General features: G+C 52.7%; 1 protein-coding gene across 2 annotated transcripts; it reads right to left on the bottom strand.

The window, feature by feature from the left end:
* Positions 1–380: 380 nt before the first annotated feature.
* LOC114042218 (zinc finger protein 383-like) lies at positions 381–25372 on the bottom strand. 2 transcript variants are annotated; one of them, XM_027860881.1, is made up of 7 exons: positions 25223–25372; positions 14499–14587; positions 13900–14026; positions 12683–12859; positions 8955–11539; positions 5282–5357; positions 381–1360 (listed from the first exon to the last, which is right to left on the bottom strand). In XM_027860881.1, the coding sequence occupies exons 1-5, from the start codon at positions 25224–25226 to the stop codon at positions 10221–10223; spliced, it is 1716 nt and encodes a 571-aa protein (XP_027716682.1). In that variant the 5' UTR covers positions 25227–25372; the 3' UTR covers positions 381–1360; positions 5282–5357; positions 8955–10220. The 2 variants fall into 2 exon arrangements, with proteins under 2 accessions (XP_027716682.1, XP_027716681.1); XM_027860880.1 differs by lacking the exon at positions 5282–5357.
* Between the last annotated feature and the right edge of the window lie 299 nt (positions 25373–25671).

Below are 25671 nucleotides of genomic sequence, written 5' to 3'. Positions count from 1 at the left end.
TGTTGACGCCCTCTGCCTCAGGTGGATTTAATGAGTCCAAGGGCCAGGCCCAGCTGAAGGCCTTTCAACCTTACTTACATTCATATGGTTTCTTTCCTTTAAAAAAAAAAAGATATATTTTGCTTTAATATAGCCTACATTCCCCTCTGTATTTCTTGCCCTCCCTCCTCCCAGAGAGGAGGAATAATTATTTAAACAGCACCTACTATATGCTGGGCACTGGGCTAAGCACTTTACAAATATCTCATTTGATTCAACAACCTTACAAGGTAAATGCTATTTTACAGTTGAGGAAGTGAGGCAGACAGAGGTTAAGGGACCTGCCCAGGGTCCCGTAGCTAAGTGTCTGAGGCTGGATTTGAACTCAGATCTTCCTGTTCCAAACCCAGCACACTGTGCCACCTAGCCAGCCTATGTAATGAACAAAGACATATGGTTTCTCTTCAATGTGAATTCTTTTGCATTTAATAAGGGCTGATCTTTAGCTGAAGACTACATTCATTATACTCATGATTCTCTTGTGCGTGATTGGATGTAAAGGATGAGCACCAACAGAATGTGGCCCCATAGCACTCACATTCAAACACTCTCTCACATAAATTATGTTAGTAATGCGTCAGCTGAAGCTGAAGGCCCTGGACACCCACCGAGGTTCTCAGCAGTGTGAATATTCTGATGTTCTGTAAAGGCCCTGCTGGGGCTGAAGGCCCTTCCACAATCCCCACATTCGTGTTTCTTGCCAGGGTGAAGTCCCTGATGTTGAGTGAGGATTGCTCCCATGTTCCATTTGTGTACAAGGCCTCTCTCTCCTAGGGGTTCTCTGCTGTGGAGGGAGGTATGAATTCAGGCTGAAGCTTCCCCGTGTGGATTCCTCCCATCTCCGAGACTTCTCTCCACTAGAAGTTTTCTGATGTGAACATCTCCTAAAGGTCCATCCACAGTCCTTACATTGATCAAGTTTCTGCCCGGCATTAATTAGTTCCCTTATTCAAAATGGAAGTTCTCGCTTCACTCACAATTTCCCTCCCCTCTCTGCAGGGGTCACCAAGGACGGTGTGGCAACAGGAAATATTCCCATGTCCATTATAATTCCATGATCTCAAGGCTCCTAAGGTCTCCCAAAAGGAGACATTTATGGACTCCCTTCCCAAATGAGGTTGCGTTTCCAAAGACAATCATCCTCCTGAAACCACTTTGCTGGGAAAGGGATTTCCCAGAATCTCTGCTGGAAAGTCTCAATTTCCTTCCATGACCCGATCTTCGGACACGTCCTGTTGGAGTCTCCCCACCTGGGTCCCTGGAGAGCCTGCTCCTCCTGGATTTCAAGGTGGCTCCAGGTTCTGAAGTCTAAAATCCCGGGCTGAAAGACGTTGGGAAAGAAAATCATTTGAATCTGTTATAAGGGCCTTTGAAGGTCTAACCCAAGCATCACCAGAATCATCAATCATCACCCTCGGCCACTGAGAACTGGCAGCCCACCAGCAAATGCCATGTTAGGAGTCATCCTGTGGGAGGTGGCCAGGTGCCTCCTGACTTCCTTCTACGGGGCCTTTGCCGGTCCCCCTCTTCTGCCAGTGCCACCCCTCTGAGGGGACACAGTTGTCTGCACGTCTCTCTCCCCACCAGGGCATGAACTCCATTTGTATTTACCTCATTTATCCCCAGGACTCAGCACTGTTCCTGGCACACAAGAAGGGCTTAATCAATGCTCGCTGTATCTGTGTGCACCTATGCATGTATGTGTGGTCTTCCCCGATACACTGTAAACTCCCTGGGAGTGGGGCTGTCTCACACCTGTCTTTGTATTCCAGTTCTAAGCACAACGCCCAGCCCAGAGTGGGCACTCAAGGGCAGCTTGCAGCCATCCAGCAGCCCCTGGCTGCCTGTTAGAGCTCCCTCCTTCACAGACAGCTGCTTGTTGGGATACCACCTACAGATCCCACGTTTGTCCCTCTTCCCCTCGTTCCAAATCTGACCTCAGACCCTTACGAGCTGTGAGAACACGGGGCAAATCACTTAATCCTGTTTGCTTCAGTTTCCTCATCTGTAAGATGAGCTGGAGAAGGAAATGGCAAAGTACTCCAGAATCTTTGCCAAGAAAATACCAAAAAGGATCGTGAAGAGTCGGACACGGCTGAAAAATGACTCAACAAATAGCTCACGCCCACCAGACTGGCTAAGATGTCAAAGATGGAAAATGACAAATGCTGGAAGGGATGTGGAAAAACAGGGTCATGAAGGCATGGCTGGTGGGGCCGTGATCTGGGCCAGCCTTTTTGGGAAGCAATTTGGAGCTATGCCCAAAAAACTACTAAACTATATATTCCCTTTGACCCAGCAATACCACTACGTGGTCTATACCCCAAGGAGGTCAAAGAAAGAAAAAGACCCACACGTACAAAAGTATTCGTAGCAGCTCTTTCTGTGGCAACAAAGAACTGGAAAGTGAGGGGATGCCCGTCAATTGGGGAAATGGCTGAATAAGTTGTGGCACATGAATGTGACGGAACACTAGCGTGCTGTAAGAAATCACGATGGGGATGGCTTCACAGAAACCTGGGAAGACTCACTTGAACTGATGCAGGGCGAAGGCAGCAGAACCAGACCAGCGCACGCATAAACAAGGCCAGTGGACAAAAGGAAGAGCTCTGATTCAGTGACTAACCACAGTTCCAGAGGACTCGTGATGAGACACACTGCCCTCCCCCCGACAGAACGCAGACTGAGACACGTTTTTCTGGTCCCAGCCAATGCAGGATTCTGTCTTGTACATATTTGTAACATGGATTGTGTTTGCCAACACGCTTGATGGGGCTAAGGGGAGGAGAGGTGGGAGGGCAAGAATTCAGATTTGAAAATGAAATATAATTGAAAGAAAAAACCACCACCAAAAAAAAGCAAGAGGTAGGCAGGGCTTGGAAAGTCTGTGGCGTAACATGCGCTCACACACACATGTATGCATGCACATGCCACACACACCATACACATACCACAGACATGTGCACACACACATATCATACACACACTTGTGTGTGCACACATACACACACTTGTGGACACACACACTTGCATGCACACACCATACACACACATGCATGCGCACACACACCACAGACATGTGCATACACACATACTATATACACACTTGTGTGTGCACACACATGCACACACCATACACACATGCAATACAGGCACACAAGCACACACATGTGTGCAGGCAGATACCATGCACACACGTGCTTGCACACACACACCACAGACTGTGAACACACACATATCATACACACACTTGCATGTGCACACACATACACCTGTGGACACACACGTTTGCATGCACACACCACACACACACAAGCACACACATGTGTGTGCATGCACATGCCACGCACACGCCACACACGCATGCATGCGCGCACACACCACAGACACATGCACACACACATGCCATACATACACCATACACACACACATACAGACACACATGCACACACCATACACACACTTGCATGCACACACCATACACACACGCACATACGGACACACAAGCACACACCATACACACACACTTGTGCTCGCACATGCACGCACGCACGCACACACAGTCTCTGGGGCCAAGAGAGAACAGGAGTTTGGCTTGGGAAGATGCCCAGCTGGGCACTGCAGCGGTCCCCCTGCTCTCAGTTCTGAACTCCCCAGTGGCAGAGCTCGAGGGTCATCGGGCGCTCCTTAGCCAAGCTCAACCTCCCCCCCACCCCCAAGCTCGGTGCTTGGCCACACCCCAGAATGTCGTGCTTCCTTCAAACAGCCACTACATTCGGGCTGGCCAAGGGGCCGCCCCCTTTGTAGTTGCAGGGAAGAGAAAGGTCGTTTGGGGCTGCAGGAAGGGGAAATGGGTGTGAAGGTGTGCCGGAGGGCAGGGACGTGTGCAGGGACAGGACTCCAGGGCGCCCCTCATTGTCAGCATATTTAGGTTTTGTTCCACCTCCACAACTCACTTGCTGTGTATCTTAGGAAGGTAATTCCCCCTCTCTGGGCCTGTCCTCTCTAAGGACAATACTTTACTATTAAGGACAGGGAGGGTGGTAGCTTCAATGTCTCCCTCACGCATGGAGCTACACTGTGAGTAGGACAGCAGGAAGGTTCTGGAACTGCAGCCAGAGAACCTGGGTTCACACACCAGCTCTGCTGCTTTCGATAGACCTGTGGGACCTCAGTCAAGCAGTCAACAAACACAAAGCGCCTACTATGCATCAGGCACTGTGCTGGATGCTTGGCCATTGATGCTGCCAAGCATGTCCCTCTACCTTCCTGGGCCTCGGTTTTCTCATCTGCAAAATGGAGGGGTTGGCCTAGAGGGTGCTTATGGTCTGTGGCCCATATCCTATAACCTGTGTGAGGCTGAGTCTTATTGTAGGGGGTGGGCTGGAGCACCTCCCGTGCAGACGAGGCTGACTCCCCCCAGCAGTCTCTGGAGGACTTCACAGTCCCCTCACTGGCTGCCTCAGGGGCCCTGAGAAGGGGTGATGCCACCCTCTAGACCTCTCTTCCTGCACGATGGCCAAGCCTCTGCCTGCAGACACAGAGCGCTTGCCCGCTGGCCTCGAGGCCCCAGTCCCTCATTGGCTTTGTGCCTGTTCCTTAGGAAAGGTAATCAAGTGGAGATCCGAGATGGACATTGCCAGCCTTGGAAGCAAGACTCTGGGAGCTGTGCCCTTCTTGGACAAGAGGAAGGCTGCAGGAGGCTGAGACCAACCCTGCTTGCACTGGCTTGCCAGAGACACAAACCTGGAGGGGTTTGTTAAGAAAGGGCAGGAGATAAAAAAAACGCCTAATCAGCAGTCACACAAAACACTCCATGTTTGATTCGTTAGGTATCAGCCTTCCCGGAGAGCATAATGTAGGTCTAAGGTACTCCTGTTGAAGGCTTTGTTAATATGCTCCTGTGAGTCTTATGTAAAGGAAATAAATAGCTGCCCTATACCTGGCCTACACCACACACTAACTTCTCCCTACCCTCTTCTGGGAAGATTCTAGACACGAGGCAAACCTAAGCTTTAAGTGATTCCCCCCGCAGCTCCTGGGTGGGGGTGCAAAAAGCTCGAGAGTTTGAGACTGGAGCTGGGCCCCTCAGGTCAGTCTAAAGCTGAGAGGAGCCCCCTTAGAGAAGAAGAAGAGGGTTGGAGCCCTCCTGGCCTCACTCCTGTCATCCTCAAGCTGACCAGGAATCAGGGAACTGGGAGGACAGGCCTAAGTCCTAAGGAGAAAGGAGACCTCAACTCACCTGGGCTCTGGCCAGTAGGACCCAAGCTGCCATCCCATCCTTCTCTGGTAAAGGGCAAGACTCAGAGACAGCCAATCTGGGGAATGAGAGAGGAGCTGTGAAGGCATCCACAGCTGACTAAAAATGTCCTAAGGTGGGCACCCCTAGACGTGCCCTGTCCCACTCCCCACACAGACATGAGGAAGCTCCTAGGGTCAGAGAGCCCTTGGGAGAGGCTGGGGATGGTGAGAGAGGTCAGCTTCACTTTCAAAAATCACTCCCGGAAGCCAAGGGAGGGAGGAGGGGGTGCAGAGAGAGGGCAAGAGCGAGCCCTGAGCACAGCTGCGGGGATACCCCCATCTCAGAGCTAGAAGGAAGGTGCAGAGCCGTGAAGGACACAGGGATGGAAGGTTCCAAGAGGGAGGAGGACGAGGACACACAGCTCCCTTTTCTGGGCTATCTTCCCCCTTCAAATGTAAGCTCTTTAAGGGCAGGGACTGATGAGTTTGTTGGTATTTGTATTTCCAGCACTTAGCTGCCAGGCCCAAGTTTCTTGGTTGATTGATGGTTGATATGGATTCCCAGCTGGTCTAATTCTTCTAAGAAGCCTCCTCTCTATCTAAGCAATGGGCCCCCTCATCCTCAAAGCATCCTTCCCTCACAAAACCAAGTAAACCTAATGCTGTGATTATGATCAACAGAAGCTCATTTTCCATTTCTGAAGTCTGAATGGGTGGGGGGGAGCTTTCCCTCACACTGGCTTTTAGTTCTGCTATCTTCATTCAGCATCCCTTCATAAAGCTGCCTTCGTGTTTCTGAAGTTTTCCCATTCCCAAATCTCTACGACGCAGTACACTTCCACCAAATTCATACTCCAGATTGCTCGGCCATTCTCCCAACGCTGGGCTGGCTTCTCCAGCAATGTTAACGTGAATCTCTTTACTCTCTACATATGGAGTCTGGGTCTTTACTCACTGAGATTCACCTCTTTCGGGGTGTAAGGACATGAGCAATGACTGTGGGTCAAAGGTTATGACAACTGCTAACGCTTCTCCCCTCACTCCAAACATTATTCCCCATTTGTCTGCACTCCTGGACGTCACAATCTTTTGAAACTCTTCACCTTGCAAGATGAAATCAACTCGGAAACGCGCCCCTCCTCAGCTGCCCCGGGACCCCTCCCTCCCTCTGACTGGAGAGGGTGGCAGGTGGGCATTGGAGAGACCCTTCCCCAATCCTCTACCACCAAGGAGGACACTCGGGAATTCCTCTCATCATTTCTCACTTGGCTGCTTTCCAGAAACTCATCATTCCGCAAGGTGGCATCAACTTTGTAACTCCCCCATTAGCGCATCACCCACCCTGGCTGCAGGATGCCCCCAGGGTAGGGCCCCAGGGCCGGGCACCCTCTCTCCAGCTCCCCACAATTTGCAGCTTCTGTTTATGCATTTTCCTCTCCATTAGACTGGAAGCTCCTTAAGGACAGGGCCTGTCTTTTGTCTCTCTTTGCATCCCTGGCACTTAGCATAGTGCCTGGTGCACAGGACGCATCTAATACATGCTTATGGACTCTGACGGTTCTCCAGAAGCATAGACCAGTTCACAGCCCCTTCAACAGTGACTTAGTAAGCCTATCTTCCTACAGCCCTCCCACACTGAATCTTCTCATCTTTGCTAATCGGTGTGTGTGGTGGTACCTAGGAGCTATTTGAATATGTATTTCTCTGATGAAAATTTTGCCAAAATTAAGAGTTGGCATTTACATAGCACTTTAAGGTTTGCAATCCCATTTGATCTTTCACAACATCCCTGAAAGGCAGGTGTTACTATTAGCATCCCCATTTTTACAGATGAGGAAACTGAGGCAGAGAGATGAAGCGGCTTGCCAGGGTCACCCAGCCACACAGTGCCTGAGGCCGGATTTGAACTCAGGTCCCCCTGACTCCAGGGCTGGTGCTTGCTCCACTGCAGTGCCACCTGGCTGCCCCTTGGATATCACTCAATTGTTCCTCTCTTTTATTCCATTAAGATAATTCTGGCTGATCAGAACTAAAAGCTCTCACTTGATCTGACCATCTCTATTTGCTATAGAAGGTGGCGCAGTGCTGGGCCTGGAGTCAGGAGACCCGAGTTCAAATCCAGCCTCAGCCACTTACTAGCCGTGTGACCCTGGGCAAATCACTTAGCCTCTGTTTGCCTCATTTTCCTCAACTACAAAATGGGGATCATAGCAGTACCTACCTCCCAGAGTTGCTGTGAGGATCAAATGAGACAATATTTGTAAAGTGCTAGTAGGCGCTCAACAGATGCTTACTCCCTTCCCTTCGCGGCCAAACTCCCTCGCGGGCCACCTACAATCAGTGTCTTCCTGCTCTCTGCTTCCTCTCTTCATTCTGCAGTCTGGCCTCTGACCGCATCCCTCCCCAGTTACTGGCGATCTCTTCAACTGCCAAAGCTAACGGTGTTTTCTCGATCCTCGTCTCTCCTGACTTCTCTGCGGCACCTGAAGCGTATCAACTTTCCCGCCCGGATGCCGCCTCCTCTTCCGGGCTCCGTGCCACTACTACCTCCTCGGTCCTCGTCCCGGCTGAGGAATCCTCAGCCTTCTTTGTGGCGTCCACATCACACCTACTAACCCAAGGCTCCGTCCTGCACTGTTTTCTCACTCTGTGTGACCTTATCTGGCGTTACCATCTCTGTGCAGACCACGCCCAGATCTCCGCATCCAGCCCTAGTCTCCCTCCTGAGCTGCCGTCGCAGCCTGACCTGGGTGTGCTGGGGGCATCTCAAGCTCAACATGTCCAAAACATGCTCATCCTCCGTCCCCCAAACCCTTCCCTATCATCATCCTCCCGGTCCCCCAGGACTGCAATCGTGGCGTCACATTCACTCACTCACCCTACGGATCCAACCCTTGCCCAACCTTGTTTTTACCTTCACGGTATTTCTCGTATCTATCACCTGTCCTCACACGTCATCAAGCCTTAGTTCAGCTCTCATCCCTCCCTTGGACTACTGCAATAGCCTTCTGATTGGCATCCTCCCCACTCCAATCTATCCTCCTCTCAGCTGTCATAATGTCGGGTCTGACCATGTCACTCCCCTGCTCATAAACTCCACCGGCTCCCTATTACCTCCAGGATAAAGTATAGCATCCTGTTTGGCATCTGAAGCTCTTCAGAACCTGGCTCTTCCTGCCTTCCCATGTTTCTCACCTTACATCCCTCCATTCACTCTACATTCCAGATACGTGGGCATCTTGCTGTTCCTCAAACAGGACACTCCAGGACTTTGCATTAGCTGCTTTTTGTGCCTGGAATACTGGCCTTCTCATTGCTGCCTCTTGGCTTTTCTGGCTTCCTTCAAAACTCAGCTCAAATGCCACCTCAGCAGGGAGTCTCTGACTGTCCCTCTGGCTGGGTGCCTTCCCCTCTTAGATGAATTTCCAGTGGCTCAGTGTCTGTCTTCTACGTCCCTAGCTATTTGCATGCTGTCTCCTCCATCGGAAGGAAAGCTCCCTGGGGCCAGGGATTATTTTTTCCTCCTTATGGTTTGGCTTTCTCAGAAAGAATAAATGGAAGTCACTGAGTGAGAAAGAAAATACACTTTCTTTCATGCTCAACTCTGTGGGACAAGTTATGCTTGCACAGAAACCATTTTTATTTGTTTCTCAGAATATGGAGTTTTTTCTTACCTTTTCTTCCATCATCAATGAGTAGTCTTCAAGGAACCAGACACGGGGCTCCTTGATAAGTGAACCAACTCCTCCTGCAGTGTGCAAGTCTCTTTCTTCGGCTCTGAAGCGCTAGGTGTCCTTGACTACATTTCCTGATGAGTTAAAATGGTGGCAGGAATGGGGGAAGGTTCTTCTTTGACAAATTCCTGTGGACTCTTAATTCCAACATTTCCAGGCAATTGTTTTGTATGATTTCAAGAAATACGGTACTCAGGGTCTTTGTTTCTGGGGGTGAGGGGCAAATGGTTTCCAGACTGGCTCTCCAAGCTTCGTCTCTAAGCTCATTTGCCGTATTCTATGGAGTTCTCAACTGTTCTTCTGATTTTGCTCTTTTACCTTTGTTCCAATATTTCTTGCTACATCTTAGCATTTTTGTGATCTGTTCCTGCTGTTCTCTTTTCATGGTATCTGTTTCTTTGTTAACACTTTCTACCTTTTATTCTACATAGTCAGTTTTGTTTATCTTTTGAAATTCTTTTTTGAGTTCCAAATTTTCTCCTCACATCTTTTACTTTAATAAGATTCTCACCCACTCTGGTTGTTCTAGTCTCATTTCTCAAGGCTAGATATTGCTAGAGCAGTATTGTTCCTTTCTTCTGGGCATTTTTCACTGCTTTCTTTTCTCTCGTGGTAGAGTATTTCTTTCTATTCACTCATTAGTTCGGCCTCTCTGCTCACTTTTCGGCAAAGTTTTCTTGGTAATGATTTCTTTCCTCACTTTTCTTTACTGCATTTAAAAATTTTTTGCTAAATTTCTTGCTGTTTTGGGGTGACGATGTGGAGTTAGGGATAGATAGAGTCACTTTATTCTTTCCCACATTTCTTACATTTGTAGCAATTGCCTCCAGGATGACTTCATGAGTGGTAAAGTCAGCTAGATTTTTGTCTGAAGGCTTTCCCAAATTTTCTGCTCTCTTAGGGTGATTGCCCAGGATGAACTGGTGGACGTGCAATTAAACCTCACCAATCACACTGAAGGCTATTCATTACATCTCCCTCATGGATGAATGATCTGATGGAGTGAGAGTCTGCCCCTGACTAAAGGCCTTTCAACATTCATGGAATTCAGTTCTCCTTCAGTATGAATTCTCTGATATAGACTAAAGTTTGAACTTTATATGAAGGGCTTTATATACTTCTCACTTACATAGGGGTATTTCTCCTCTAAAAATTCTTTCCTAAATAAGGGACGAGTTGTGGCTGAAGGTTTTCATCTTTCATTTTTTAAGATTTCTCTTCAGTGTGGATTTGCTGGTGTTGAAAAAGAGCTGAGCTCCAATGGAAAGTTGTCCCACATTTTTTATATTCATAGGGTTTCTCTCTACTATGAATTCTTTTATGTTTAATAAGGGCTGAACTTTGGCTGAAGGCCTTCCCACACTGCTTGCATACATAAGGTTTCTCACCAGTATGAATTCTATAATGTTGAATAAGGGCTGAGCTCCAACTAAAAGATGTACCACATTCCTTACATTCATAGGGTTTCTCTCCACTGTGAATCCTTTCATGTTTAATAAGGGCTGAGCTCTGGCTGAAGGCCTTCCCACATTCCTTACATTCATAGGGTTTTTCTCCAGTATGAATTCTATGATGTTTAGTAAGGAGTGAACTAAAGCTGAATGCCTTCCCACATTCCTTACATTTGTAAGGTTTTTCTCCAGTGTGAATTCTTTGATGATTAGTAAGGGCTGAGCTCCAGCTGAAAGCCTTCCCACAGTCTTTGCATTTGTAAGGTTTCTCACCACTGTGAAGTCTCTGATGTTGAGTAAGGGCTGAGCTCCGGCTAAAAGCTTTTCCACATTCCTTACATTCATAAGGTTTCTCTCCGGTGTGAATTCTCTGGTGTTGGATTAGATGTGAACTCCTGCCGAAGGCCTTCCCACATTCTTTACAATGATAAGGTTTCTCTCCAGTGTGAATTCTTTGATGTCGAACAAGATGTGAGTTCTGGCTAAAGGCTGTTCCACATTCATTACATTTATAAGACTTCTCTCCACTATGAATTCTCTGATGCTGAATAAGGTGTGAACTTCGTTTGAAACTCTTCCCACATTCCTTACACTCATAAAGTTTCTCTCCAGTGTGAATCCTCTGGTGTTGAGTGAGATTTGAGGCCTTTTCACATTGCTGCTCAAAATCATAAGGTTTCTCTCCCCTATTTAGTCTCTGGTGTTGAATGACGGCTGTGTGGTAATGAGAGAGATTCTCATATACATTGTAACTCCACGCTCTTGTGGGCCAGCAGATACTGTGGCTAAAGCTTTTCTCAAGATCAGGACAGGCATGGACTCCTTGCTGATTACGGATTTTCCTGGAGAGAAAAGACAATGGCCCCAAACCTCTTTCCTGTAACATGAATTTCCCTGAAGGGTCCCCTGCAAGGCTTGCCATGTGCTCCCACACACTGATCGCTTGGACAGGAAGCTCCCCTAGGAGGTGGGCCTTGGGAACACTCCCCCTGAGTCTCTTCACTAAGGTCTCAGGTGATCCTCCTTCTTCTTTCTTTTGACATGACTCCTCATTCTCAAGTTTAATATTCCAGGCTGAAAAAAAATAATGAAAACAAATTGAACCCAAGTTGTAAGGACCCTCTAGTAAAGGCTAGGCCAGTGGGTCAGACTCAAATGGAAACAGATCCCTGCAGTCCACATATTGACTTGGAAAACCACAAATGAGCATTATCTTTATCGTGCTGTATTTGTATTTATTTTGTTAAACCTTTCCCAATTACATTTTAATCTGGTTCAGGATGCGGGGGGAGGGGAGACTTTGTTCTGCAAACTTGACCCGTCTGGACTAGGTCATCTTTCACCCGGATCAACAATCCTACTAGTCTACCTAAAATTGGCTGAAAAGGGAAAGCTAGACAATCCTAGGATACATTAAGAGGTACTCCGCTCAGCTCTAGAAAGGGAAGAGTCTCGAGGTCCTGGGTCACACCACATCTGAAGCAAGCGCTGGGCAGAAATGACACACAGAATGGTGAAGGACCTTGAGTCGGCCAGCTGGGGAGGGTCTGGATGAGTTAAAGACAAATGACCAGCCCAAAAAAAGAGCCAAGGGGACGACCCTGGGGCCCTCTTTGGGAATTTAAGGGGCCGTAAGCCTCTGAGGATTAGATTTGAGGGTGAGGTTCCAAAGAGGCAAATTTAGGTTTATACGCAGAAAGCCTTTCGAGCCATTACACCTATGCAAAATTGGAGAGGGCTCTCTCCAGAGAGAGTAGATTTTCTCTCACAGGAAGTCCTCAGGAAAGAGGTAGTGAACCATTTAGCTCTGCTGTGAAGGGGATTCTGATGCAAATACAATAGAGCAAGGGTCCCTAACCCTGGGGCCCTGAGCTTTATTTTTAATTTTTTGGTAGCTGTATTTGGATATAATTAGCTTCCTTTGTAATATTATACATTTTATTTCATGCAATTAAAACAGCATTCTGAGAAGTGGTCCATAGGCTTCAACAGACTGCCAAAGGGGTCTTCTCAAAGTAATATTCTTAAATACATAAAATAAAATATATACCCTTACAAAGGAAACCAATTTCTTGTTATCAAAAATTTTTTCTTTAAATTCACAAACCCCAAGTTAAGAACTCCTGTATTAAATGGATCAGTTACAAGCCGGATGGAAAGGCCCTGTGGTCTTCAAGGTGCTCCCCCATCCCAACCCCCACCCTCCCCTACACCTACCTGCCCCACCCCATCCTTCCGAGGCAGCTGGGCGGCTCCCTCTGGCTCCCGACTCCCTGCTGGGGTGCCCTCCTGCTTGGGCGCAGACACTGCTAGAGGGCCTTTCCTGCACATCCCACGACTGGGGCTCTCCTTGTTCCAACCGGGAGATCAGGTCTGGCTTGGGATCCAGAAGCCCTGCTCGTGGAAAGAAACAACAAAGCTCTGCACGTGCTCCAGGCAGAAGGGTCGGAACTGCCCCAGAGTGCCAACCGCCTCAGACTCAAAGGCAAGTGGGTGATGCCACGGTCCTCGGGAAGCTGACGAAACAAGACCCTGGTGAGCCAGAAAGGCCCCTGGAGAGGGTCTGAGAAAACGCTCTGCTCTGCCCCTGTGCTGAGGCAGGAGATGCTGGGTATGAGGCAGGGGACTAGGGACATGAGACTGGGGATACTGGGGATGCTGGGGACAAGGAGGGGGAGTAGGGACATGAGACAGGGATGCCGGGCACAAGGCTGGGGATGCCAGGTGTGAGAGAGAGGACACTGGGTATGAGGCGGGGGACTAGGGACATGAGGATGGGGACCCTGGGGACGCTGGGGATGAGGAGGGGGAGTAGGGACATGAGACAGGGATGCCGGGCATGAGGCAGGGAACGCTGGGTACAAGGCAGGGGATTATGGGTAGGGCACTGCATACTGTCAGATGAGGCCTTACCATTCTTTAGTTTTGTCCAGTTGTTTTTTTTTCTCTTTCTTTTTAAATCTGTTACAAGAATGGGTTGCTGGGGCAGGGTGACACCTACCGAGAGGGGCATATTTGGAAATGAATGTGATGTAAAAACATAAGCCATCCATTGTTTTTTTTAAGAACAAAAGGTGACCATTTTATTTTTCTTGTCTTATAGCTACAGCCGACGTTTCTGGAGCAATCTACTCCAGAAACCCCACACTGGGTCATAGTTTGGCCATTCTCTTACTGGTTGACCTTTAAAAAAATTCACCCTCTCAGAGGCAGTCTCCTCCAGGATAAAATGCGGAGGTTGCAATGGTCATGCCTAACGCTGGTCAGCTGCGTAACTGGTCAGGGAATGACTCCAGCCCCTCTGCTAACTTGGGGTGTGCATGGGGGTGCGAGGAGAGGGGCAGGCATGCCTTGGCTGAGCCCCATGGTGGCTCCTCCGTTCTCAATCCTGCCACCCTCAGTGCAGAGCCCACCACCCCGGGGAGGGTCCTTACCCAGCGACACCAGGTTCTTGTAGTTCTCCAGCATGACTTCCCTGTAGAGTTCCTTCTGAGCAGGACAGAGATAGCTCCACTCCTCCAGGTCAAAGTCCACTGCCACGTCCCAGAAGGTCACTGCTTCCTGAAACACCAAGCCCAGTCATACCCCTGGGGGCAGGGAGGGAGCCCTTGGCACTGGGGAAGGACCAGGGCAGACAGGAAGGGTATCTGAAGGTACATATCTGGAGGGACATGAAAGTGTGGCTGGAGCAGAGGGGAGAGGACCACCTGACATGGGGCAGTCAGGACAGCTGCGCCCCAGGCCCAGCTCTACCATCAACTCCCTGTGTGAGGCTGAGAAAGTCAGCTTCCCTCCCTGGGCCTCTGTTTCCAAAGCAGAGTGAAGGTGCTCACCCAGGAGGTCTCTAAGGGCCTTACCTCACTATTTCTGAGTTGGAGGGGGTGGTCTCAGAAGCGGGTCTTGACACATAAGTTTTCAACTACTTATTACTGACTGCTGACCACAAGGAGGGGAACGGGCCTTGAGAAGGAAAGGCATCTGTGGCCCAGGAGCTCAGAGGACACTCCTGGGGAGGGAAGGGACCCCGACTCACCTGCATGCTGGCCAACAGGACCTTGGCTGACACTCCACGCTCCTCTGGGCTCCCCTCCTGGGGAGGTGCGAGATTCACAGACGTTAGATCTGAGGGATGAGAGAGGAAAAGCTGTGAAGAAAGGGAGGGTGGCTTTTCAGGCCCCATCTCCCATTCCCGTGGCAGGCAGCCCCAGCATCTCCTGGTGTCCAAGACCTGAAATCTGAGGGAAAGTGCCAACTACACTGAACGTTAAGGGGGCTGAGCTCCCTGTCGACTTATGGAGCCACACTGTGCTGGCACCGGAGAACAAAACTGCCCCACCCTCAGGGAAAGGGTAATTCTCCTGGAGGGGGCAGAAGGGATGCACACAGCTAAATGAGTTACTACTGGGGGGTAGGCCTCTGCCACACATATGCAGGGATGGACTATGGCAATGCTTTGTTGCCTGCTGGATCCTCCCCTTCTCCCATTCATTTTTCATTGAATGGGACACTGAAGGAGGTCTAGGGCTGAAAAACCAGGGGATGAGGGCAAGCCCAAAGAACCCCGGGCAATTTGTTGGAAGCACGGCCTCCAAACTGATTCTGACTGGCTACAATTCAACGACTAGGGGTTAAACAGAGACGCAAGGAGTTTCTAACCCCAAGTCACAGTGAAGCCCTCAGACAGAGACCTTGTCCTTGGTGAAAAACAGACTAAATGCGAGGTACCGCTTGGGGAGAGGGTGCTATGTTTCAGAGAACCTCCAATGCAAGGAGGAGGCCCAGGCCAAAGATGCCTTCCTTCCTCTCTGGGCTGTGCCGCTGACTCAACGCCCAGGGCTCTCTCCAGCATTCTGCCCCTCTCCTCTACAGTCCCTTCACACATGTTGTCTTTGTTTCTGCTGTTAGATATGTTCCCAGGGCTCCGCACCATGCCTGGCACCCAGCCAAGTGCTAACGGAGGCCTGCTGATTGACAACTTGGCTGGAATGGATATCTCCCACCCGAGGAGATATTCTTGTTCCAGGAGCCAAGGGCTTGGGAACACAGCACAGACCAGAGCTGAGGTAGAAGGAGGAAGGGTGACAGAGACGCTGGGTGCATGAACTCCAGGCACGGACTGATGCAAACGCCTGGAGAGAAGCATAGCTCCAGAGCCTCGGGCCTCAGCCTTGGGCCCTCTGCTTCCTGGGATTGTGTCATCCTCCAATGAGATGCAGGTCCTCCCCAGACTCCCCACCCTCCTCACTTCTGCCCTCCCTCTCCAACCAGGCGGAGCGGCTTCTGACCTCTCGGGCCACTGAGACCTCAGCATCCCCACTCTGACGCCAACAAAGTCCCTTCACTCCACATCTCTACTCCCACGCCATCACAACTTGGCATCGTGCCGAAGACCCTGCATCCCCAGTCACGCCTCCATCACTCAAGCAATCATTTGTTTTAAAATTAATTGTCACTTTTAGTCTGAACTTAAACACCAAACAGAACGGCATTTGTAATTATGTAGCAGAACCAAAAAAAATGATGGAAACGGCAGGCCTCCACTCTGTACACGCGGCTCGAGTGAGCCCTGAGTAAGCAGATGCTTACAGCACGAAGCACCAGGAGGCAAAGACCAAGGAGGCCATGCCTGCCTTCAGGGAGCTCACGCTCTGGGGGGCATGACACCCAGACACTGAGGCCGTCCCTGCCTTCAGGGAGCTCACGCTCTGGGGGGGATGACACCCAGACACCGAGGCCATCCCTGCCTTCAGGGAGCTCGCGCTGTGGGCGGGGGTGACATCCAGACACAAACAGCTAGCTGGCATGTGCAGAGAAGGAAAGTGCTTCACACATATTAGGTCATTTGACCTTCACTAGAACCCTGGGAGGTAAGTGTATTACCACCCCCATTTTACAGATATGGAAACCGAGGCTGAGGGAGGTGACCCACCCAGGGTCAGCAGTAAGGCAGGTCCTGAGGTGGGATCTGAACTCGGGTCTCTGTGACTCCAGTCCAGCCCTGAATCCGCAGTGCCACACACAACACCTATACGGAGTAACCACACAGTCTTTCAGGCAGGCGCATGGGGTCTTTCTTCTCCAGGAGAAGGAGGCGCTGAGGTCTCTCTGTCTCCACTGCCTGCTCCCACCTTCATCCCCGCATCCCCATCACCAGATTCTCTCCCTGACTGCCGGCCTCGGGGCGCTTTGCCCTTTTTTCTCAAGGGCACAGTCAGTCCCTGGCTTAGGGGCTTCATCTCCAACCCTAAGCTGCCTCCCACACGGCAGTTTCTTTCACCCACAATGCCTCACACTCTTGCTCTAAAGATCAAGAAAAGCCCCATTTTAATTTGGTGCCTATCAATCAGGACACCCTCTCGCCCACCCGGCCTCCAAGACCGAAGCGGCATGTGCCACGCCCCAGCAACACAAGGAGGCAGAGGGCAAAGGCAGAGGGAAAGTCCCATAGGACGACAAGGGGTGGGTCGTGCTGGAGGAAGATGCAGAACTCAGAGAAAGCCATTCTAGGCCTGCTGGCCTCTGACGCATACCACTGTGAGACCCTGGGCAAGTCACTCACCTCTCTGAGCCTCAGTCACCTCTTCTGTAAAATGGGCACAATAGGCTTGTTGTGAAGCGTTCAGCAGGCCCTGAAGCAGGGAGACAGCCAGACGGTATCAGCAGGGCGGCTGTCCCCTCCCTAAGGCCCTTCCTGTAACACTGTATCCTCACAGTGCACAGACAGTGCCTGCTGGAGAGGCTGGGAGCTCCTGCGGGGCCGGGGCTCTGCGGCCCTGGCACCCAGCCTGCACCCGGGCCGCTGTGGCCCTTTAACAAAGGATGCCAGGAAAAGGAAGGAGAGGCAGAGGTGACAAAGGCACGCCTGAGACCAGGGTACAGAATAGTGGGGGGCCCTGGAGGGGAGGGGCACTGCCTTCTTTGGGCCTCAGGCTGCCTTGAGGCTCAGGTGGGGAGGGGTGGGGCAGCTAGGTGGCGCAGTGGATAGAGCTCCAGCCTTGGAGTCAGAAGGATCTGAGTTCAAATGCAGCCTCAGATATATAACACTTACTAGCTGTGTGACCCTGGGCAAGTCACTCAACCCCATTGACTAACAAAAACCAAAAAAAAAGAAAAGAAAAGAAAAAAAAAGCCAGATGGGATTCCCTAGGTGAGGCATGGGCTACTAAAGGCCAGATGAGGAGCTGGGACCAAGGTCCAGTTTTTAAAGAGAGGTCAGGGTTTTATAAAGGGAAAAGCAACTTTCTCAATCACAGCCTTGAACACTCCTTCCTGCGAGCCAGCCACCAACGGGTGGTCATGGACGGTTTTCAGAGGAAACTGCTCTGATAAAATTAAGGAAGGCTCAGAGGGCCCAGATCCCGATAACTCCCAAGTCCCGCCGCCCACCCATCACCCTGGCAATGATGGCGGGCCTGGAAAACTTAGCAGAAAGAGGGCAGGAGAGGGTAAATGTCCATCATCAGGAAAATCGGTGTCAGAGAAACCGAGGCCCAGAATGAAGGGGCTTGGCCGGAGTCCCCCAGGTGGTCAGCATCAGAGGCAGGATCCGATCCCCGGTCCTCAGCCCACACTATTCGCTCCCCTGGGCACCCACGACTGGGTTAGACCTCCAGGAAAGGACCGGGGGCCGGCCCCTGGTGATGGGCCTCAGAGGGACCACATCAGCCTTGGAGAACCTCCCTGAGGCCGGGCCTGGGTGAGCAAGGAAGGCATCTGTGAAAGAAGAGGGGTGGACTCAGTGGGCTCGAAGGTTTCTTCTACCTCTGGGTCTGGGGACGGGCAGTGTGTCACGGCGAATAGCGCCATCTTCAAAATCGAGAGGACCTGGGTTCAGGTCTTGCCACGTGCCGGCTGTATGACCTTGGGTAAGTCCCGTAACTTACCAGGTTCTTGCTCCGGGCTGAGTTGCAGAGAAGGTGCTGACCTGCTCTGGTAGAGGAAATCCCAGGCTCGGTCACTGCCTTCATGTCACTCCGGTCCATCTTCCACTCAGGTGATGCCCGGGCCCAACCACGCCACCCCCTACTCAATAACCTCCAGTGGCTCCCTATTACCCCGGGATCACACGCGCACCCTCCGTGTGGCCCCTGAGGCCCTTCACGCCCAGGCCCCGGCCCCCCCCCTGCCCCCCACACAGCCGATGATTCAGCCTCACCGGCCCACCTCCTGCTCCTCCCGCAGGCTCCCCAACTGCCTTTTCTCTGGGTGTTCCTACCTCCTCCTCATTTCCGCCTCCAGGCTTCCCAGCTCTCTACAGGTACAGGAAGCCTGTCCTGGTGCCCCACCCTTGGAGAGGATCCCAAAGCCCCCTGGCTATTGCGGGTGCTACTGGATTGGGGGCCTCGAGGGCACAGACTGGTGGTTTTGTCCTCCTCTTTGTATCCGCAAGCAGCTTAGCGCAGTGCCAGGCATGTAGTAGGCGCTTAATAAATGGGGGGGGAGGACAGGCACTTTGTGGGACTAGTGGGCAGTGTCTAGTTTTCTAAATAAAATACTAATCTAAACATGAATGTGGGAAAGCTTGGGCTGGGGCCCATGCTTTGATTCTGCAGCCCCTCTGTACGGGGGGCCCAGCCACAGTCTGGGAAAACAAAGTAAAAAACAGTGGCCAACCGTCAGAGAGCACCGAGAGGTCTGCGGAGTCTCAGAGACGTGAGGGACGGCCTGGGCTGGGGGCAGCCGGGGGCAGCCAGGGAGGAATCTCAGCCCTACCCGGCCCCTTCAAGCCTGCCCTCACCCCACCTTGGAGGCCAGAGAGGTCCACAGGCCCCCTCTCCCTCCTGGTTCTCCTCCTCCCTCTCTGACCGCTCCTCCTCTGTCTCCTTGGCTGGGCCTTCACCCAGGGCTCACCACTAACAGGAGCTGTTCCCTCAGGGTCCCGGGCCCCCTCCTCTTCTCCCACCACACGACTTCTCTTGGGGATCCACCAGCTCCCATGGACTTCATGACCATCTCTATGCTGAGGGTTCTCAAATCAACTTTCCCTCCTGCTTTCTCTCTGCTGACCTCCAATCTCTCAGACATCTCCAACTGGACATCCAGCAGACATCGAAACTCAACACGTCCAAACCAGAGCTCATCTTTCCCCCTATACCCTCCCCGCTGCCTATCTTCTCTGTTACTACAGAGGGCACCCCCATCCTCCCCATCCCCCAGGCTCCCAACCCAGGGGTCATCCTGGAAGCCTCATCCTCTCACCCCCACGTCCAATATGGTGCCAAGGCCTGCCTATTTCACCTCAGCACCATCTCTCCAACACGGCCCCTTCTCTCCTCTGACACCGCTGCCCACCTGGGGCAGACCCTCATCACCTCCTGCCAGACAATGGCAATAGCTGCTGGGGGTCTACCTGCCTCCGGTCTGCCCCCACTCCAATCAATCCTCCTCAGAGTGATTTTCCTAAAATTCAGGTCTGACCAGCCCCCTACACCCACCCCAAAACTCCAGCAGCTCCTATTACCCAGGATCAAACACAAAGTGTTTGGCATTCAAAAGCCCCTAACCTTGCTAGTCTCCTTATACCCAGCCCCCACCACACACTCTTCCATCCAGTGTCCCCGGCCTCCTGGCTGTCCCAGCTTTCACTCCCGGCATTCTCTCTGGCCATCCCCTAGACCCAGACACTCTCTGCTGCTCCCACTACTGACCTGCCTGGCTTCCTCCAGGTCCCGACGAAGGCCCCCTCCACAGAAAGCCTTCCCCAGCCCCCACTTGAAGCACCTTCCCCTATTAATGATTTCCTATTTATTCTGTTTTGGGCTCGTCTGCATATATTCAGTGCCTGGCTGTCTCCCCCACCAGACTGTGAGCTCCTGGAGCGCAGGGACTGTCCTCTGCCTCTCTCTGCATCCCCAGCTCTTAGCACAGCACACAGTAGGTGCTTAATCAGTGCTTGTGGATGGGCTGACAAAAATAGAGCAGATGGTGTATAGAGGCCCCCACCCCTTACATGAGTCACACTCACTGGATTTGAGAGAGAGATGCTCAAACACACATGCACATGCACGCACATGCACACACATGCACACAGTCAGGAGACACAGAAATCGACCTGTTCTTTGAATGCCGGTTTCCCTCCGGGCTCAGTTCAGGGGCCACATCCTCCATCAGGCCGCTGCTGAGGCCCGAGCCTACTTCCCCCCACCCTCATATCTCTTCCAAAACCACAGTTCTGTGAGCATCTGTCGTCTCCCCTGTGGATCTCCTTGCTTGGGCACAGAGCCGAGGCTTACTAAGTGCCGCTGACTGATTGCCACCGGCACGGGACACGGCCACAAGTACTCTCAGAGAGAGATACGGATTATGACACACCTACCCGCAGATGAGGAAGAGGGCCCTCAGCCCCGTCACCTTCACCGACACGCCAAGATGCACAAATGGACACAGGCAGTGGGGCTGTCCACACTGACACGCCTCCTGTCCTCTACAATGTTCACATACATGACACCACCCAGAATCCACACCCCCAGGGAGACGTGGTCTGCTCTGACGCTGCTGCAACGCACGCACTCACCCAGACAGCCGGTCCTCCCTCCCCATGCACTTACAATCACCAGCACGCACGCACACATACACACACACACACTGTACACGTGCATGTACATGCACACACAAATACACTACAAGTGTACAGTGCACATGTATGTACACACATACAGTATACATACACACACTGCACATGTGCGCACACATGCACACACACAGTCTACACATGCATGCGCACGCACACACACACTGCACACACACACTCACATACACATGCCCTCCTGACTCCCCTTTGCCACCCTGGATCACACAGACGGTGTGCATGCGTGGGTGTGCACACATGGGTGTGTGCACAAGTGATGGGGGGGGTGCCTATCCAAAAGTCCTCTGTCTCTGCCCCCTCATCCGGGGGCGGACGAGATGGCTGCGGAGGGGCATTCTCACCCCCACACTCTGGGACCATCGGAGCCCCTCTACCCATGCTGTCACGGGGGTATGAAGGAACCCCTAGCATGGGTGACACGCCCTTGCCTGGCATCACGTCTCTACCAGGCACGGCCTCCAGCGTCCTCCCCTGTGCAGGCTCCCTGCCAGCTCTAAGGCCACGAGCCAGGAATACTACCTTGACTCTGGGAGAGAAGGGCCGGAACCAAATGGCCAGACCTGGGGGCCAGCCTGAGAAGTGGGCCTCCTCCCCCCCAGTCACACCCCTGGTCACAGAGGTAGGACAGAAAATGGCAGAGCCCCGTCAGTCAACCCACAGGCACGCCCTGCAGCGATGGAGAAACTGCCAGGCTGAGGGACTCTGCGCCCATCACCCCAGGCAAGGCTGGCTCATGTGACGCCGGGGTCCCCCTTCCCTCCCTCGTGTGGCCCCCACCCCATTCCTGCGGGGGTCCTGGGAGGCACCCATCACTGTCCCACATCTCCCACCGCGTCCTTCCCCAGGACGCAGCCCGGCTCCTTTCCTCTAGTGGAAAGAAAAAAAGTTCGCTTTGGTCTTGCCACCCCCAGCGAGGACCCACATCCCTTATCTCCTCAAAGACAAACTTGTGAAAGTGTTCCTTTTCCGGGGCCTCCAAATCCTCACGGCTCCCCCACCCGCTCCTCAACCTCCTAGGAACTGGCCTGGTCTGAACCACTGCGTTGAAATCGCCCTTTAATAGGTCCCCAAGAAGTAGAACTCATGGCCACCCCCATGGTGGCTTCTTCTGTGTTCCCTGGGCGCCTCCCTGCCTCTCTGTAGCCACTGCCCACCCCCAAAGTCTCTGCCCTCCGCCTGTTCCCCTCGGCTCCCACAGACCCTCTGCTCTCTCCCGCTTCTCCCCCCACCTCTCAGACCACCCCTTCTCTAGCCCTTCCAAAGGCTCCTCATTCTCAATTCACCCCCTTAAACCCGGATGTCCCCCAAGCTGCCATCTTGGGCCTTCTTCCTTTGTCTCCTTGCCAACGGATGTATCAGAAAGAATTTTGGAGGACACGTCAGCAGGCCGGCAGTCCAAGCCCAGTTCTGCCTGCTGTGAGCTGAGCAACTTTGGACAGGCCCTCCCCCTTGCCAGGGGCTAACAAGAGCTTTAGGATTCACAACAACCTAGAGGAAAAACCATCAGAAAAATAGGGGAAAAAGAAGGAAGGGGGAGGAGCTCTTCCAGACCTTAAATTACAATATTAGCTGCAGTCATCAAAATCATTTAGTCTTGGTTTAAAAAACCAGAAAAGTCGATCGGTGGAGCAGACCGGGGGAGGAAGGATCAGAAATAACGGAACTGGGTAACTGAGGCCACAGGAACCCGGGAGCCCCCGTCACCTCGGAAAGCATGCCCCATCTGACCAGAACTGCCCGGAATACTGAAAAGCAGTCTGGCGGAAACTAAGTTCAGCTCAACACTTGACCCTATGTGGCCAGATAAATTCAAAACGATCACGTGTCCCGAATACGGAAACTCCGACCATGACAGAAGGAGAAGAGAAGCAGATGGGGGGCCGTCGCGCCTCCCCTAGACACGGGGCGGCAGCCCCGCGATGTCACCAGAAAACCTCGCCCCGGACAAAGTGGCGGCATGGGCTACAAGAGCAGGAGGCCGCCCGGGAAAACTGCATCAAACACCGAGCCAAAACCCTGGGGTCTGATGGTCCAGGCCAGACAACTGGCACAAGTCGTGTGCCGAGAGAAACGTCGTACCAGCCGCTCTCAGAAGAGGAATTTCAAACTCCTATACACCACGAGAAAGAACCTCCCAATCACTGATAACGAAAGAAACACAAATCTGCACAACAGGACAAAGGCCGGGGAGGGTCAATGATGGGGTGCGAAGGCGCTGTGCACCCGAGAACAGGCCCGCGGATCTGGAATTCCAGGTGGAACTCTACGAAGCCCGCTGCTGCAATGTCCGTGTCCTTCGACCTGGAGATTCCACCGCTGGGCACCCGTGGACTCAAAGCAGATGCCCACCGACCGCAGAACAGCTCAGCAAACTGGTCCGTACAGAGAACGGGATGCTCCCGTATTGTAAGAAACACAGCTGGGACGAAGAAAGAGAAGCACGAAGCGGAAAAACATCAAACCTGCTGGAGTGAAACCCCAGAGAGGTCGGGAGAAGGGGCCCCTTGTTGGGAGAGGCGGCGGTCCACGGGTGTGGAATGCTGTCAGTCTTGCCGAACTCTCCCCAGCCCTTTATCCCTTTATTATAAGGGATGGTTCTTGGGGAGGGAGAGGAAGGAGGTGATGGAAAACCCAAAGTTATCGCTAAACTTTTATTTTACATCTCTAAGGATTTCGAGCACACCTCAGGGCTCTTGACCCCCGTCCCCTGAATCCCACACCCTCCTTTGATCAATCCCAGCATCCTTTCTTTCCTCCTCACCAAGCCTCACAGTTACTGGACAGCCTCCACTACGGTCCAGCTCTGGTCACTCATTGTGCCCAGGAGAGGACCCTGGACCATCCAAGACCAGTTCAGGAGGTCCTCTCAAGCACACAAGGCCGCTCCAGGCGCACACCTGGCTCTGGGGAGGCTCTCCACCAGAAGGCTGGCCACGCTCTGCCCTCGAGGAGGGCATGCCCATGCCCGTGAAGCCACAGACCTTCTGAGATGATCAGCTACAGATGCCCTTTGGTGGACCATGCATCGAGTCTCTCAGGCTATCTGGGCACTGGCTGAAGGGTCACTGCACTCCCTCGGCCACCTCCAACTGGTCTGCCCACATTTCCCCTCTCCACGAAGACACCCAAACACTCTTCCCACCAAGGCTCCCCTCTGCCTCCAGGAGAAGTGCTCAGCCTGGGCACTCCAGGGCCTCTGTACAGGTGCCCCATGCCAGACCGCCCTCCCTGAGCTCTCTCCCCTTCGAGGCTCGCTCAGGGGGACCCCCCTCCCCTAGGCGAGCTGTACTCCTGCCCTCCTCAAAGGACCCTGGATTTGCCCGTCGGCTCGCTGCTGCCTCCCTCCAGGAGAAAGCTACCTCCCACCCTTCCTTGTCCGATGTGTAGGAGACACAATAAGCTGGGAAATTCTAATAGGAAAAAATGGAGGGGCCGCTCCAAAAGGCAGCTGGAAAGGGGAAGGGAATAAGCATTTATAGAGTGCCTCTGGCATACCGGGTGAAAGCGCTTTACAATATTATTCCACTTGAGAGAGGATAGAACGGAGGCTGTGTTGGGAGCCCACAGAGCAAGTGAAGACATCTGGGGTGAGTGAATCGGAGGTGGGATGATGCAGAAGGCCCAGCACACTCTCCAGGAGACATGGCTCTGCCCTCCCCGGACCACTTTAGGAAGGATACTGACACCACTTTAGGAAGGATACTGACAAGCCAGAGAGCCGGGAGCAGAGCAGAGGCTGGAGCCGTGGAGGAGGAGGAGGCTGCGGCCAGAGAAGACTGGGGCAGAGGGGACTATGAAGGTCCTCTGCTCACTACCTCCAGGCCAGCGGGCACCCAGGCAGAGGAGACCCCAGGACAGAACCTGCACCGATGCGGGCATCCCCGCACGGGAAGGCTAGGGTGGATGGGACCTGTCCACATCCGAAGAAGTGAGTTCCCTGTCCCCGGAGGTCTTCTAGGCTGGACGGCTACTGGTAGGGCGGACATCTGAGGCTCCGTGTCCTGGATCCTGCTCTCTGCTAACCACTCAGGCGCGGCTAGACTTTCCCTTCTAACTCCCCAGGGTCCTAGGCTCTCAAAGACATTTTAAAACCCTTGATCCCGGGATGGGTGACAAATGACACGGTCTCCCGCCCATGCCACGTTCACCCCTTAACTAGACCACCTTACCCATCAGACAGATAGTGAGGTCCCCGTCTCTGCTGGTGTTCAAGCGGAGAAAGTCTTCGTTCAGCCGTCCAACTCGGAGTGCAGAGGGGGTACTGCGCCAGACACGGGTGCCCCAGCACACTCGCTGCACTCACGCAACCGCCCACGGGGCAAGCGGGCACCCAGCAGCGTGGACACGCGCGCGCACGCGCATGAGTTCACTATCGCAGGTACTCACACCGACCCACAGTCATCCCACGTACCCGGGGACGGCAAGCACAGGCACAGGCTGCATCAGAGCATCCACGAGGTCGCCTCGCAAGCCTACCGCCCCTCCGGCCCCGCCCCTCCATGACCACGCCCCCCCTGTGGGCCCTCCCCCTCCCAGGCCTCCTGCGGATCCGCCCCGCCCAGCCTGGGACAAAGGCCTCTTCCCTCTGGCCAGGCCGCGAGCACGCTGCTCCTGCGCA

This window comes from Vombatus ursinus, unplaced genomic scaffold (assembly GCF_900497805.2).
Source record: "Vombatus ursinus unplaced genomic scaffold, bare-nosed wombat genome assembly UNPS02014308.1, whole genome shotgun sequence".
Classification (NCBI taxonomy): Eukaryota; Metazoa; Chordata; class Mammalia; order Diprotodontia; family Vombatidae; genus Vombatus; species Vombatus ursinus.
Note: the sequence above shows the minus strand (reverse complement) of the source record. Positions and strands in the feature narration are given on the sequence as shown.

Coding starts and splice junctions, on each gene's coding strand:
- LOC114042218 (XM_027860881.1), bottom strand. Junction 14,027..14,498: donor TCCTGTTGGCCAGCATGCAG/GTGAGTCGGGGT, acceptor TTGGTGTTTCAG/GAAGCAGTGACCTTCTGGGA. Junction 11,540..12,682: donor GGAAGGATGGGGTGGGGCAG/GTAGGTGTAGGG, acceptor ATTTTTTTTCAG/CCTGGAATATTAAACTTGAG.